The sequence below is a fragment of the Pristis pectinata genome, chromosome 7 (genome assembly GCF_009764475.1).
Source record: "Pristis pectinata isolate sPriPec2 chromosome 7, sPriPec2.1.pri, whole genome shotgun sequence".
Taxonomy (NCBI): domain Eukaryota; kingdom Metazoa; phylum Chordata; class Chondrichthyes; order Rhinopristiformes; family Pristidae; genus Pristis; species Pristis pectinata.
The window spans coordinates 55,443,014-55,459,927 of NC_067411.1; the positions used below are offsets into that span (position 1 = coordinate 55,443,014).

The 16,914-nt window shown below is 41.0% G+C and overlaps 1 protein-coding gene across 1 annotated transcript in view; it reads left to right on the top strand.

Moving 5' to 3' along the window:
• Positions 1 to 16,080, top strand: part of b4galt1l (DP-Gal:betaGlcNAc beta 1,4- galactosyltransferase, polypeptide 1, like) — a 54,324-nt gene extending 38,244 nt beyond the window's left edge. Inside the window, exons 5-6 of the mRNA XM_052020174.1 lie at positions 2,631 to 2,735; positions 10,901 to 16,080. Of these exons, the coding sequence (XP_051876134.1) occupies positions 2,631 to 2,735; positions 10,901 to 11,045 (250 nt within the window). The 3' untranslated portion in view covers positions 11,046 to 16,080. The remainder of the gene's footprint in view (positions 1 to 2,630; positions 2,736 to 10,900) is intronic.
• The last annotated feature ends 834 nt before the right edge of the window (positions 16,081 to 16,914 follow it).

The following is a 16,914-nucleotide window of genomic DNA, read 5'->3' on the forward strand; positions in this document are numbered from 1 at the left end:
AGTTCTGGTCGCCTCATTATAGGAAGGATGTGGAGGTGTTGGAAAGGGTGCAGAGATTTACCAGGATGCTGCCTGGATTAGAAAGTATGGATTATGAGGAGAGACTAAAGGAGCTAGGGCTTTACTCATTGGAGAGAAGGAGGATGAGGGGAGACATGATAGAGGTGTACAAGATATTGAGAGGAATAGATAGAGTGGACAGCCAGCGCCTCTTTCCCAAGGTGCCAATGCTCAAAACAAGAGGACATGGCTTTAAGGTAATGGGTTGGAAGTTCAAGGGAGATGTCAGAGGGAGGTTTCTCACCCAGAGAGTGGTTGGCGCATGGAATGCGCTGCCTGGGGTGGTGGTGGAGGCTGATACATTGGACAAGTTCAAGAGATTGTTAGATAAGCATATGGAGGAATTTAAGTTAGAGGGATATGTGGGAGGAAGGGGTTAGATAGCCTTAGGTGTGGATTGAAGGGCAGCACAACATGATGGGCTGAAGGGCCTGTATTGTGCTGTATTGTTCTATGGTTCTAGTGGAGGAAAGGCAAGCATGATTGTCAGTGCAGGAATCCACTCAAGTCAGTGAGCCTGTTAATTTCCCCAAGTATTGTTTGAAATTTGTACAAATGTCAATGATGGTGTTCCACAAGGTTTAGCAATAGATGGCGCTAACTTAGATGCCAGTAGTAACTGCCAGAAGTTGTAAAGGAATGCAAGTTAAGTCCTTCAAATTGCATTCAGCATGGGGACATGTAAGGTTGTCATTTTAGATTAAAGAATGTTCAATGAAAATGTTTTCTTTATGGAACTATGGAGGATCAGAAGATTTATTTGTCACATAGATACAAAAATAGGATTTTAGAAAGGTGTTTTTGTCTCAAAAGTGAGAAAGTAATGCTTCATTGTTTAAAGCCATGGTCAGATCCCAACCAGACAACTGCATTTAATTTTGGATACTGAAACTCTGGGAAGAAGTATTTGCCCTGGAAAGGTGCAGCATATACTTCTAAGAATCATTCCAGGACTTAAAGGGTTTAATTACTAGGATTGATTGCATAAATTTGACCTGTATTCCCTTGAATGTAAAAAGCTCGAATGTTTTGGTATATGAGGTACTCCACTGGTGCAACACAGTAGTGCAGGTAGTAGAGCTGCTGCCTCGCAGCTCCAGTTACCCAGTTTCAATCCTGATCCCTGTTGTCTTTGTGGAGTTTGCATGTTCTTCCTGTGGGTTTCCTCCAGCTGCTCATATTCCTCCCAATCCCAAAGACATGCAAGTTGGTATATTAATTGTTTATTGTAAATTGCCCCTATTGTATAGGTGAGTGGTAGAATCTGTGGCAAATTAATAGGAGTGTGAGAAGAATAACATGGAATAAGTGTAAACAGGTGCTTGATGGTAACCACTGACTTGGTGGGCTGAAGGGCTTGTTTCTGTGCTGCACAACTATGAATCTTTGTGAATTTTTCCTTGCTAGGCTGCTATCAGGTCACACATTAAGCAACTTTGAAGGCTTAAGGATGGCTAGCTCCCGGGGGTACCAATATAAGGCAAAAGAACCAGAAGCAAACTGGAGGAAATAAACTGCTGGGGGAACTCAAGTGTGTCAAGCAGCGTCTGTGAGTGGTGGAGGGAGGAGAAGAATTGTTGACTTTTTGAGTCAAGATCCTGCATCAGGACTGAGAGTGGAGAGGGAAAGTAGCCAGTATAGAGAAGAGGGGAAGGGGTGAGACGGGGGCCAGTAAGTGATGGGTGGATGGAGGAGGGGTGAAGGATGATAGGATAATCAGCAGAAGGAGCCAAGTGAGGGAGGGGAAAAGTGAAGAAAACTTCTTTAACAGCGTGTGGTTTCAAATTGGACATCATTGCCTGAGACTGTTGAATGCAGTCTATAAGTAATGGCCTTTAAAGGAAATTGGAGAAATGCTTGAAGGCAAAAAACAAAATGCCTGAGTACATGGAAAAAGCTAGCTTGCAAAAGCAAATATTCATCTGAGTTTAATGATCTCTGCTCTGTAGTTTTATGGAAAAGAAAAATAATCTTTGAGTTTAGTTCTAGTCGCCTCATTATAGGAAGGATGTGGAAGCTTTAGAGGGTGCAGAGGAGATTTACCAGGATGCTGCCTGGATTGGAGAGCATGTCTTATGAGGATAGGTTGAGTGAGCTAGGGCTTTTCTCTTTTGAGAAGAGGAGGATGAGAGGTGACTTGATAGAGGTGTACGAGATAAGAGGCATAGATCGAGTGGACAGTCACTTTTTCCCAGGGTGACAATGGCTAACGTGAGGGGGCATAATTTTTAAGGTGATTGGATATAAAGGGGGATGTCAGGGGTAAGTTTTTTTTTTACACAGAGTGGCAGGTGTGTGGAACGCACTACCGGCAGAGGTTGTGGGGGCAGATACATTAGGGACATTTAAGAGACTCTTAGACACATGAATGATAGAGCAATGGAGGGCTATGTGGGAGGGAAGGGTTAGATAGATCTTGGAGCAAGATAAAATGTCAGCACAACAATGTGGGCTGAAGGGCCTGTACTGTGCTGTAATTTCTATATTCTTAGGAGCTGTCAGATATAAATTCCATTCATCTGTACAGAAGTAATGGGGATTAATTTATTTTGAAAATTCTTTCCAAATAGGATTGCTTTTAAAGGCATGGGAATATCACGTCCAGATGGTGTCATTGGGAAGTGTCGAATGATTGTTCACCAAAGGGATCAAAAGAATGAACCCAACCCTCAGAGGTAAGTTGTCTTTTATTTAAATATAAAGAATAATGGAAATATTCAGGAATTTGGGGGGAAAAGTATGTGGAATGAAAAATTGAATAAACATTTCAGGCTTTTCAGAATCTTAATCCTGTGTCTCTCTCCACAGAAACTATCTGACCTGTGGAGTATTTCTAGCATTTTCTGATTTTTTTTTTGTTTTTCTTGTCCTTTTTTTTTCTATTTATGACTCGTACTTGTTATTTCTTATAAAGTCTGATTTCTTCCTTGTATTATCAACCTGACATCCTTTGCTGTTTCAGCTTGTTCTCCAGTTCCTTTATCACACAGACTCTGTTGTCCTTCCTTTTCTCTTCCGAAAATTTGAATAAATTATATCTAAACCACTTCCTTTTTAAAGACTCCCAATATGCCATAACATTTCTGTCTGCCAGTCTTTGACTCCAATTTACCTGGACCAGATCTCCTCAATTTAAATTATTCATCCTGTAGATATGCATTTTTATTCTACATTGCTATATTGTGTTTGGTTCTGATTGCCATGCTATAGGATGGATGTTATTTAGCCAGAGAGAGTGCAGAAAAGATTCACAAGGATATTGCTGGGACTGGATAGTTGGAGTTTTATAAGTATATGCTGGGATTTCTACCCTGGAGGAAGGGTGAGCTTATAGATGTATATAAAATCATGAGGTCCATAGATAGAGTAGATGGTCACAGACTTTTTCCCAGGGTAGGGGAGTCTAAAACTAGACAGTATAGGTTTAAGGTGAGAGGAGAAAGATTTAATAGGAATTTGAGGGGCAAGTTTTTTTTCTGCACAGTGGGTATATGAAACAAGCTGCCAGAGGATGTGGTAGAGAAGGTACAATTACAGTGTTTAAAAGACATTTGGACAGGTGCATGAATGGGAATGGTTTAGAGGGATATGGGCCAAACACAAGCAGTTGGGTCCAGCTTGGGTAGTAGGCACCTTTGGTCAACATGGATGAGTTGGGCTGAAAAATAACTTGCATTGACTCACTGGATGAAAGGCTGTCACCGTGCTGTACAGTCATTTAAGTACACATTTGAATGATTGGAATAAATATGGTGATCAGTGATGGGGCACCAGCTGTTCCCAGTTTGTGTATGACTCCTTCATCTGACTCATTGATATAATCAAGTTTGGGATGCAAGGAACATGGTTAGTGTAGGGTGCAAAGGGGCTCTGAGGGATGTGAACAGCATAAGATAAGATAGCTTCTAGATTTACGTCGAAACACACAGTGAAATGCACCTTTTTGTGTAGAATGTTCTGGGTGCAGTCCGCAAGTGTCACCACGCTTCTGGCACATGGTAAATGGACTATAGTGTGTGGGGGGGACAAATGAGGTCATCCACTTTGGTAGGAAGAATAGAAAGCTGGAATAATTTTTAAATGGTGAGGGATTGAAAGGTGTAGGTGTTCAGAGGTTCCTGGGTACGTAGGTTCAGCAAGCAATTAGGAAGGCAAGTGGTATGTTTATTGCAAGATGATTTGCCTACAAGAAATATCTTGCTTCCACTATACAGAGCCGTGGTCTATTCTGCATCCACAATGTAACATAAAGCTATGAAGGATTGAATTAGATGTACAGTGAAGGTTCACTCGCTTATCATATAAGGAGGGATTAAACAGGGGGTTGATGCTCACTAGAGTTTAGAATAAAATGAAGTGATCTCATCAAAACTTTTCAGGAACTTGTCAGGATAGATGCAAGGATATTTTTCTAGCTGGGCAGTCTAGAATCAGTGGTCATAATCTCAAAATATGGGGTTAACTATTGGGGACATAGATGAGAAGAACTTTTTTCACCTGGCATAACAGCACAGTGATGCAGTGGTTAATGTTGCTACCACACAGCCACAGCGACTTGGGTTCAATCCTGACCTTGGGTGACATCTGTGAAGAATTTGCATATTTTCCCTATGACTGCATGAGTTTCACCCAAGTGCTTCAGTTTTCTCCTATATTCCAAAGTTTAATTGCTTACTGTAAATTGCCACTAGTGTGCACAGAACAATACAGCACAGGAACAGCCCCTGTGGCCTGCAGTGTCTGTGCCAACCAAGATGCCAATTTAAGCGAATCCCATCTGCCTGCATGTGATCTATACCCCTCCATTTCCTGCCCTTTCAGTGCTTGTCTAAATGCCTCTTAACCATTGCTATCATATCTGCTTCCACCACTTCCCCTGTCAGCTCATTCCAGGCACCTACTACTCTCTCTTTGGGGGAGAAAACTTACCTTGTAAATCTCCTTTAAACCTTCCCACTCTCACCTTAAAGCCATGCCTCTAGTATTTGACAATTATACCCTGGGGGAAAAAAAACTGATTATCTACCCTATCCATGCTCTCATAATATCATATACTTCTATCAGGTCACCCCTCTGCCTCTGACACTCCAGAAAAAGCAATCCAAGTTTGTCCAAGCCCTCCTTACAGCTAATACAATAATTCAGGCGACATCCTGGTTAACCTCTTCTACATCAACTCCAAAGCCTTCACATCCTTCCTGTAATGTGACGACTAGAACTGCACATGTTACTCCAAAGGTGGTCTAACTGAAATTTTACACAACTGCATCATGACTTCTCTACTTTTATACTTAACACCCTGACCGATAAAGCCAAGCATGCCATACACCACCTTTAAAACCCTATATTCTTGTTTTGCCACTTTCAGGAAGCTATAGACATGCACACCAAGATCCGTCTGTGCATCAATGTTCCTATGAGTTCTGCCACTTAGTATGTACTTCCACTTCATATTTGACTTCCCAAAGTGCTAAACCTTGCACTTACCGGGATTAAACTCCATCTGCCATTTTCTTCCCCACATTTGCAACTGGTCTATATCCTGCTGAATCCTTTGACAACCTTCCTCATTCTCCACAACTCCACCAACTTTTGTGTTCACTGCAAACTTGCTAATCAACCCACCTACGTTTTTATTCAAGTCACTTGTATATGTCGCAAACAGCAGAGGTCCCAGCATTGATTCCTGCAGAACACTACTGGTCACAGACCTCCAGTAGGAACACCACTCCTCCACCACTACCCTCTGTCTTCTATGACCAAGCCAATTTTTAATCCAATCTACCATGGATCCCATGTCTTCTGAATCAGCCTGTCATGGAGGATCTTGTTGAAAGCTTTACTAAAGTATACTTGTATAGCATCCTTTGCCTTGCACTCAACAATCATCACTTCCTCAAAAAAAAACTCAAATCAGGTTTGCAAGACATGATATGCCCCACACAAAGCCATGCTGACTGCCTAATAAGTCCATGTTTTTCTAGATGAGAGTAGACCTTATTCCCAAGAACCTTCTCCAATAATTTCCCTACCACTGATGTAAGGCTCACTGGCCTATAATTTCCTGGTTTGTCCCTGTTGCCCTTCTTAAAGGAAAAACATTGGCTACTGTCCAGTCCTCTGGGACCTTGCACAGAACATAGTACAGTACATATCCCTCCATTTTCCTCTCATTCATGTGCCCATCCAAGCTCCTCTTAAAAGCCCCCAATGCGTTTGCCTCCACCACCCTATCAGGCAACACATTCCAGGCATCCACTACTCTGAGTAAAAAAAAACTTGTGTCTCTTCTTAACCTACCCCCCTCACCTTGAATCCATGCCCTCTGGTATTGGATCGCTCAATAATGGGAAAAAGGATATTGCTCGTCCACCCTTTCTATGCCCCTCATAATTTTATACACTTCCAACAGATCACCCCTCAGCCTTTGCCTACCAGAGAAAAGAGCCCAAGTTTGTCCAGCCTCTCCTGATAGCACATGCCCAGTAAACCTCCTCTGCACCCTCTCTGAAGCCTCGACATCCTTCCAAGAGTGAGGTGACCAGACCTGCACACAATACTCTAAATGCGGCCTAACCAGAGTTCTATAGAGATACCATAGAATAATACAGGCCCTTCGGCCCACCATGTTGTGCTGACCTTCAAACCACTCCTAAGACTATCTAACCCCTTCCTCCCACCCCACATATCCCTCTATCTTAAATTCCTCCATATGCTTATCTAACAATCTCTTGAACTTGACCAATGTATCAGCCTCCACCACTACCCCAGGCAGCACATCCGTGCACCTGCCACTCTCCGGGTGGAAAACCTCCCTCTGACATCTCCCTTGATCTCTTCCCCACTTATCTGTCCTAATATTTTCTAACAGCTCCAACACATCCTCTCTCTTAATATCTACATACTCTAGAATATTACCCTCACCAACACTGTTCTCAGCATCATCAAGACCCCTCTCCTTGGTGAATACTGAAAAGAAGTATTCATTGAGAACCTCATCCAGTTCCACAGCTTCCAGGCAGAGCTTCCCACCTTTGTCTTTAATCGGACTTACCTTCACTCTAGCCATCCTTCTGCTCTTCATGTACGAGTAAAAAGCCTTGGGATTCTCCTTAACCCTACTCGCCAAAGCCTTTTCATGTCCCCATCTCGCTCTCCTCAGCCCCTTCTTAAGTTCCCTCCTTGCTACTCTATATTCCTCACGAGCCCTGTCTGATCCTTGCTGCCTACACCTTATGTATACTGCCGCCTTCTTCTTAACTAGTTTTTCCACCTTTCTTGTCACCCATGGTTCCTTCACCCTGCCATTCCTTCTCTGCCTCACCGGGACAAACTTATCCCTAACATCCTGCAAGAGATCCCTGAACATTGACGACATCTCTATATATTTCCCTTAAAAAAAAATGTCATCTCAATTCACACTCTCAAGCTCTCGCCTTATAGCCTCATAATTCGCCTTCCCCCAATTAAATATCTTCCCTTCCTCTTTGCTCCTATCCCTGTCCATGACAATTCTAAAGGTTATGGAACAGTGGTCGCTGTCCCCCAAATGCTCACCCACTGATAGATCTGTCACCTGACTCGGTTCATTACCTAAAACTAGATCTAATATGGCATTTTCTCTATTGGTCTGTCAACATACTGTGAGAGGAATCCATCCTGGACACACTTAACAAACTCTGCCCCGTCTAAACCTTTGGCACTAAGCAGGTGTCAATCAATATTTGGGAAGTTGAAGTCTCCCACTATGATAACCCTGTTATTTTTGCATCTTTCCAAAATCTGCCTCCGAATCTGCTCCTCAGTATCCCTACTGCTACTGGGAGGCCTATAGAATACTCCCAGTAGAGTAACTGCTCCTTTCTTGTTCCTAACTTCCACCCATATTGACTCTAGAGAGGATCCTTCTACATTATCCACCCTTTCTGCAGCTGTAATAGTGTCCCTGACCAGTATTGCGACCCCTCCTCCTTCTTTCCCACCCCCCCATCCCTTTTAAAACACTGAAAACCAGGAACATTCAATGTCCATTCCTGTCCTGATGTCAGCCGTGTCTCTGTAATATTCACAATATCGTAGTCCCATTTACTTATCCAAGCTCTCAGTTCATCTCCCTTATTCCTGATGCTTCTTGCATTTAAGTAAGTGCACTTTAGCCCATCCACCTTACTACTTTTATAGCCTGTAGTCTGCTTCTCCTTCCTCAAAGCCTCTCTACCTGTTAGATCTGACTTTTCCCTATCCCCTTCTTCCTTTGAACTACTCCTCTGGTTCCCACCCCCCTTGCAAATTAGTTTAAACCCTCCCGAACCACCCTAGCAAACCTGGCTGCAAGGATATTGGCCCCCCCTCAGGTTCGGGTGTAACCCGTCCTCTCTGTACGGGTCCTACCTTCCCCTGAAGAGATCCCAATCATCCAAAAATCTAAAACCTTCCCTCCTGCACTAACTTCTCAGCCACACATTTATTTGCCATCTCATCCTATTCCTACCTTCACTATCACATGGCATTGGCAGCAATCCTGAGATTGCTACCCTTGAGGTCCTGTTCTTCAGCCTTCTGCCTAGCTCACTTTTCAGGACCTCATCCCTCTTCCTACCTATGTTGTTGGTACCAACATGTACCACGACTTCTGGCTGTTCTCCCTCCCGATCAAGAATCCTGTGGACCTGATCAGAGACATCGCAGACCCTGGCACCTGGGAGGCAACATACCATCTGTGATTCATGCTCACTGCCATGGAACCTCCTGTCTGTTTCCCTGACTATCGAGACCCCTATCACTACTGCCTTCCTCTTCTCCTCCCTTCCCTTCTGAACAGCAGGACCGGTCCCAGTGCCAGAGACCTGGTTACTGCTGCTAGGGCCCCTGTAGGTCATCCCCCCAACAGCTTCCAAAGCAGAAAACCTGTTACTGAGGGGAACAGCCTCCGGGGTCCTCTGCACTATCTGCCTGTTCGTTTTCTTTTTCCTTTTCCCTTCCCTGACAGTCACCCTTCTATCTCTTTCCTGGACTCCAGAAGTACCTGCTCTAAGGGGGGGTGACTGTCTCCTGATGTACAGAATCTACATAACTCCCTCCCTCCCTGATGCAACTCCAGCTCATCAATTTTAAGCTGAAGTTCCTCCAGCCTCAAGCACTTACTGCAGATGTGGCCATCGTGGACCGCAGCAAGGTCCACGATCTTCCACATCAAGCAGCTGCAGCACACCACCATGTCCTCCATCTGAACTAATTTTTTTTTCCCCTACCTAGTTTTTTCCTACTTAAAAATTTCTAACAGATAACAGGTAAACCTTACCTTTACTTACCAGCTACTCACCTGCCTCACCCCTTTAAGCCAAAGCTCAAATCACTCTGCTCCCTTTCACTCTGCTGCCCGCTCCGACGCTGCCCGCTGGATATGGCGGTTTGCTTTTTAAACTGCCTGCACTTTACCTGCTGACGTCACGCGCCTGCGCGTCCTGCCCCCACTATTCTCGATCAGAATTTATATAAAACACTCATAAAAACACTTATGCATCATAACTTCTTGACTCCTATACTTAATACCTCGATTAATGAAAGCAAGCATTCTACAAGCCTTCTGAACCACCCTATCTACCTGTGTAGCCACTTTCAATGAGCCATGGACTTGCATCTCAAGGTCTGACCTGCCTTGTCATTACCTTGGCTAAAGAGGATACAAAGGTCTCTGTCAAACCTCTAGCAATATCTTTCCTTGCTTCTCTCAATAACCTGGGATAGATCCCATCAGGCCATGGGGACTTTTCCACCTTTGATGTTCTTCAAGAGCCCCAACACCACCACCTCCTTGGTATCAACATACCCTAGCTGAGTGACAGGAGAATATGGGTGAGTGGATGGGCTTGGGAGAGAGAATGAGTTATAGGAAAATGAGTAGAGGATTGGGATGGATGGGAATGCTCTGGGAGTAGGCATTGGCTTAATGGGCTGGATGGCCTCGTATTTCATTAAAAATATAAATATAGTGAATCTTTGGAATTCTCTTCTCAGGCGAGTAGTAGAGGTTCAGTCACCAAGTTGCATTCAAGGCAGAGTTTAATTATTTTTTGTTAAGAGAATTAAGGGATATTGAGTTGGCAAAGGAAAGTCACATCGAGCTAAAAGATCACCCATGCCCATAATGAATGATGAGCTGAATGGCCTAGGACACTTTTTATTTCTTATGTTGTTTGAAATTTTCTATTTAAGACTTTAGGGCTCCTCACCCTTCAGTTTTTGAATGCCCTCAGTGTTTCCCTTCTGTTTCGTGAGATTACATTTGTTCCTAGTTTTTCATTTCACTAACTTGGCTATATCTTCCTGAACCCCTTGGAAAATTCTTCACTGTTAGCCAAAACCTATTTTAGTGCCATTGGCAAATTTCAAGCTCTTTGTCCAAATCAACCAATTGTCTTCTGAGCTAATTATTTGCCAAGCATTAAAGTGCTCTATTGATGTTTGGGGAAATAGCATTTACAGCCCTACTTTAATACAAGCAATTTTGTTGTGTGTAATTCAGCTAGATTTTTGCATAGTATGCCAGATTTTTTTTTAAATAAACCATTGCAAACCAACATAATACTTTCTTTCTGTCTTTATATTTTGACATCTTGACAAAAAAAACTAATTTTACCAAGAAAGGCAATTCCTTAGTCTATCGTTGCAGTCCTTGGTTATCCTAGACATCTCCAAGTATTCAGTCTGATGGTGCAGGAAAAAGGTTTGAACAGCTATACAGATTGCAGCTTTTGCATTTAAGAAATATGAATTCTAGGCTCTCATCCTAATTGCCAATAACTTGCTAATAAATTATTCTGAAAATTGTGTTTTACAGGTTTGACAGAATTGCACGTACAAGGCAGACAATGCAAAGTGATGGTTTAAATTCACTCAAATATAAAGTGCTACAGGTCAAGAAATATCCATTATACACATTAATCGATGTGGACATTGGTGGGCCTGGAAGGCCGCCCTCCTGAGTGTAACAAAAAGTGAAAGACTTCTTGAAACAAAGTCTAACTAAATTACAGACCTCTTAAATTTGAGTTTTATGTTTTATACCTTATGTGCCTCATTCAATTACATTTATATGCTGCATATCCTCCTTGCCTGATCCTGAAGTCACTGTGGTTCCTATGCCTTGATATTGAAAATTTGATCATATTGGATACACATTTTTAAAGTTAGTATCTTGTAAATCTAAAAACAGTCTAGCTGAGAAAGAAATGCCTACATGCAAAAATATTTTTTTTATTAAATTTCCATAACCAGGTTTTTCACTTTATTTCCATGTCCAAATTTTACTTTTGGACCCTCAGGAATTCTCTAATGCTTTGTTCCAAATAAGTTGTTTTTCTCAATCATTTGTTTCTGACACATTGTATTTCTGCTCTTTTGTGGATAGCTTTAGAAGCATTGCTAATTTATTTGTAATATTGTTGCCTGTAGAATGTGATACCTGAAATGTGACAGTCATCTGCTCGAGCCAAGCTGAGCTTCCCTGTCTTTCACTGTTAGAAGACTTTGGATGGGAGGGTTGATTCTCTCCTGATAGTAACATTTGTTCAACTTTAAGTTTGAAGGTTATGTTCCACAGGCATTTGGCTATCTGTACTGAAGTCCAAGTACTGTAAAGATGGCTTCAACACTCTGGGAAGAATATTCAATGAACTAAATACCTAGTTAGATTACTGTTTTTTAAATTGTTCTTGTTGTATAAGCAGTACTGTCAAGTTCCTGTTTATCATCCATCTCCTAATTGTCTGGTGAAAGTTGTGGTGACTTCCTTGAACCATCTTGGTCATTGTCCATTAACAATGACATTGGTTGAATGTTGACCCAGTTACATCAAGAATGTTTGAACTGGAGGTTTTGTGTTTCCATGACTTTCAGCTTATGTGGCACAAGGCTGCTTTGTATCAAGTGACAAATGGATTTGGAAAGCAGATGTTTTTTAAGTCTTATTCCACCCTTCTTGGTTGCACAGATACATCATATTTACACAATCCCATATACTGTGCATGCACTCTTGGACAATGTGCACGCATGCACACACTGCACATCCGCTAACTTGGTATCTTCCACAGACACTGAAGCTGTGTTAGCTTTTTCAAAATTGTTGCCACTTTTGCCTAGGACTACAGTTGCAATTATATGTTTAAAAAGCTGCATTGAAAATCCCTTTGTGGACTGAGTCTTATCCAAATTTTTAAAGAGCAGAGGATTTTAAAGAAGGTGACTTCTGGCCCTGAGGATCCATCCTGTCAAACAGTATGGAACCATGACTGGGATCATCAGTCCAACATTAAACTCTGGCCAAAATAGCATTAAGGGAGTTGCTTGAATTTATGGCATTAATAAGAAACTCTGCAGCTGTGCTTTGGCATCACTGAAAATAGTTCTTCACAAACCTCTGACTTTTCGGTGACACTCTTTTCTAGATGATTTTATTACTGAAAGTTTTTTTCTCTTCTTATATAGAAATACTACTTGTTTGTTGCTCTGTAAAATGCCTTTGATTCTTCTATCATCTCCTGTCATTCACTGATCTAGAATGAGAGACTCCAGAAACTTTATTCAGAGTTTGAGTAATGTTATTTGCGGAAATGACTAGCCAGAATTTTACCATTTGTTGGTTCTCGTTCTGTGGGTTATTCTTGGGTTCTTGACTTTCTCTATCACAGTTGCCAAAGGTACAACTACCTTGAACTGCACTAAGCATAAAACAGAAGGGTGTCATAAATAAGCAAGACAGCCCACGAATCCTCAGGGAGAAGGCCTTGTAGGATGTGCTACTAACTCGTATTTTTCTTTCTTTTGATCGCATGGAATCAAAACTGCCAACACACGGGGAGGCCCTTGGCCTGTTGTGCATCTTTTGTGTGTGCAATCCAAAACTAATCCCAATGCCCCACTGCCTGTGATTCAAACATTACTATTAAAAGATCCACCTTGCCTCAACCACTAACTGGCAAAGCATTCCTATCCTCCAGTAAACCTTCACGTTTCTTCTAAAATCTCTTGGAATCCCTCATTTGGCAGCATGCTCAAGACAAATGAATTTTGAGTTTGTTTAATGTCAACTACTTGGCTGTATCCCTACCTCATTCTGCATACTGTATAAATTACCTGGAAAATTCTATTGTTTGTTGTAATCAGTTCAGTTTCTTTTGAGCTCTGATCCAAGTTCCAACACAATGAATTTTATAAGGCATGCAGGTTGGGTAAACCTGTCAAAACTATAATGAAAGTAAGATCGAGGATTTGAAATTAAAATACCATAAGATATAAAAGCAGGAGTAGGGCATACAGACCCTTGGGTTATCTGCTCCATCCAATAAGATCATAACTAGCCTGATGGTCTCTATTCCATTTTCCTGTCCAGTGGCTATAAAGTTTGGTACCACTGCAGTCCAAGAGCCTATCCCAGCCTTAAACACCAATGACTTAATATTGACAATTCTGAGAGAGAAGTCCAAAGGAGAGAAAAAAATCTTCCTCCTGACTGTCTTAAGCAGTTGACCTCTTACCCTAAGCTGCTTTTCCCTAGTTCTAGTTTCCTCAGAAGGGCAAACAAGCCTTCCGCATCTACCCAGTGTAGCCTCTCAGCTTCATTACAATCTGATTCAGTTGCTTTCATGTGTATAAGATTTGTAAGCATTTTGAAATAGACCTATAGTGTAACCCAGGAATGTTGGTGTGCTTCAAGTGCCTGTAGAGTGGTGAAAATCAGATTGCTGTCTTTCGTGAGGTTGTCCTCGTGAAACCAGATAACCACATGAAAATGTGGTAGCCTGAGAGGTCTTTATTGGCAGCAAATGGAGAAACATGAAAAAATAGTGTAATCCCAAAAAGTGCACCTTAATGTATGTGCTTTTTAATTAAGATAACACGTGCTTTTTTTTATACAGTGCTACCGATTCTACTTCAATTATGTGTGAATTTGCTGCTTTCATGGCTGTAACACTTCTCATGAATGTCACAAGATTTATGTATTTTTCAGTCCCAAAAATGAACATACACTTAATCACTGCTTTCACTTTTGGCTCTCCCTTGATTTGCTCACACTCGTCCATTTGATTGCTTCTTGGACATGTATTCTTTCATATATTCATTGCTACCTCCTGAGAAAGCAAGCTTTCTTCAAACTTTAATCTGTGCCCCTTGTTATGCCAAGCAGATTTATTAGTTTACTGTATTCCTTTGTGTCCTTTGGAATCTCTGTTTAAACATTCCCAGTAACTTCAATATTCAGATATTTAATGTGACATTGGTTGATTTGCTTCTGATGTAATGTTTTGAAGCCTGGATGTCTGCATTTTTTTGGCATACACAGGCCACCTAACACTGACTTGTGGTGCTAGTTAGTCATTTTCTCCATTCTAATGCAGCTCCATAACGACTCTTCTTTACTGCTTAGCTCCAGCAGCTCCTAGTCCACTGCTATTGTGTGCCATTCAACCTCCTGAACCATTCTATTTTGTGTTGTCTTGCTAAAAGCATTGTTAAGAAGAGAGCCTTATTTCTCCAAACACTGACACTGGGGGAGTCAGGAAAGCAGACCTCCCTGAACCTTTCTCCTCTGTGATCTTTGGCTGTGGAATATTGGGACTTCAGCAAACAAGAGATTGTCAACTGAATACTGTTTCACTATTCAAAGAAGCAAAGTTACCATTTTATTCCTTTTTGTATCATTCTGAGTTGCATCTTTTTAGTTGTGTGCTGCCTTAATTATCCAAGCCAATAATCTACAGTTGTCTTTAATTCTGCGTTCTGAGTCTTATATTTTTACCCAAGTATTTCTGCTTGGTGCAGAATATTTTCCTGTGCTTAAAAACTGAACACCTCTTAAAAATTGGTAGAACTGCAATGGAACTGTTAGAGTTTACCTGTGTAACTGATGCATAGTATTCATTCAAACTTGCACAGTCTGTTGGCAATTGAGGACTTGCATTGCCTCTGACCTTAATGACTAGCTACAGACTGCTACTTTATTTACTACTCTGAAAAGATACTATTGAAGAAAGTTGATAGAGATTTTATAATGTGCATCAAATTAAAATTGCTCATTTTGTTTGTAATCATGTAAACCATTAAGTCCTAGATCTTGTGTGTGAATCATGAATTTAACTTGTATTCATTGAGGGCAAAACCAGACCAAAATCTTTTTTGTATGGCAATAAAACTTACATTTTTTTTTGCAAATGCCCCAGTTATGTTTCATTACATTGATGAAGAATGATTTGTGTTTTGCTGGTGGAGTTTTTGCCACCCTATTGTACATGATAAATTAATGTTTAACAAGGAAGAATTCCCTACATTATGGTTTCACAACTACTTCAGTCTGTCAATCAGTCTAATTGTTTTCAACAGCCATTTGCAGTGCAATAATTAAACTGTGGTCATTTGTGTTTTCCATTGAACTATTTTGATATGTAATTTGTTAGGACAGTATGGTTTTATGCATTCTCTGATTTTTTTTTTCCTCATCTTTTGCATTCCATTTAAAAACATTTTGATCAGCTTCTTTTGGTTTTTAATAATGGAGCATGTTTGAACAATGGATTTTTAAAATCTTTTTTATTGGACTGTTGTGATGGAATATTGTAATGAAAAGTTGCTTCAAATTTGTAAAGTTGAGAACAATAAAATGCTAATTTTGTGGAAAAAGTACCTTCTGCAACTTTATAACAGATGCCTTTTTTAAATTTAAAATTAGTACCCATGCTGTTGCTCTCATTAAATCACTGATGTAACATAATACAACTTATTCTGACTAGAACAGTGGATTTTTGAGATGAAGATGAAGTCAATTGATGTTTACAATCAGTTTTGCAAGCCTTTGCACTTGGAATCAAATATGCAAAATTTTTGAGCTGACAGTTTTTTTAAATTCTTAAAATGTTTGTGGTTCTTCTATCAAGGAAACAAACCAAAAGTACACAACTAGCAGAGCTTCATTGCAAAACATAATTCACTAGTAGGTTTGTAAAGGCATGTTCTGTTCTAAATAAAATGTTTTTACTCTCTTATTTTGAAGTTTTTTTCATTTCAAACATGCATGCAGTTCTGGGGAAGTGCTGCATTCTTAGAGATGCTGTCCTTTGGGTGTGATGTTAAACTAAGATCCTTTCTGCTCTCTCAGGTCATGTAAAAGAGCCTTTTGTCAGGAGCAGGATAATTTGTAGACACAAGGCTGCAGGTGCTGGAATCTAGAGCAAACAAAAAAAAACTGCTGGAGGAACTGTGGGTCCAGCAGCTTCTGTGGAAACAAAGGGATGTTGACATTCAAATCCTGATGCAGGCTCTGAACCTGAAACATTGACCACTCCTTTGCCTCCACAGATGCTGCTTGACCTGCTGAGTTGTTCCAGCAGTTTTTCACACAAGATGAATTGTGTTTTGATCACAATTTATCCCCCAACCAACAGATTGTGTAGGGTATTTGTCGATACGGAATTTTACAAATGGAAATTGTTGTCAACTTTACATCTGTGGCAACTTTGGCTATGAGGTACTTTGAGACAGGATGCCTCTATTTAATTAACCATCCCACTCCCACCCTACCCTCTCTATCTATTACAAGGCCCAACACAAACATGAGGAACAATGCCTCATGGTGCAGCCTGCAAGATTTGATGTAGAATTCTCCAACATGTTTGTTCTGTGTTTCTATCAGGACTGACCATTTTTGCCTGCTTTCCTTTGTGTAATGAAAAGAAACAGAATCTACAATGTTAACAGCACATTACACAGACAAAGGAAATTAACTGCTCCTTAACAGGCAGATTATTTCACCCCATCAAAGAAAATTCCCTTTGTTTCACCCGTTGCCCTCTCCCACTTTCT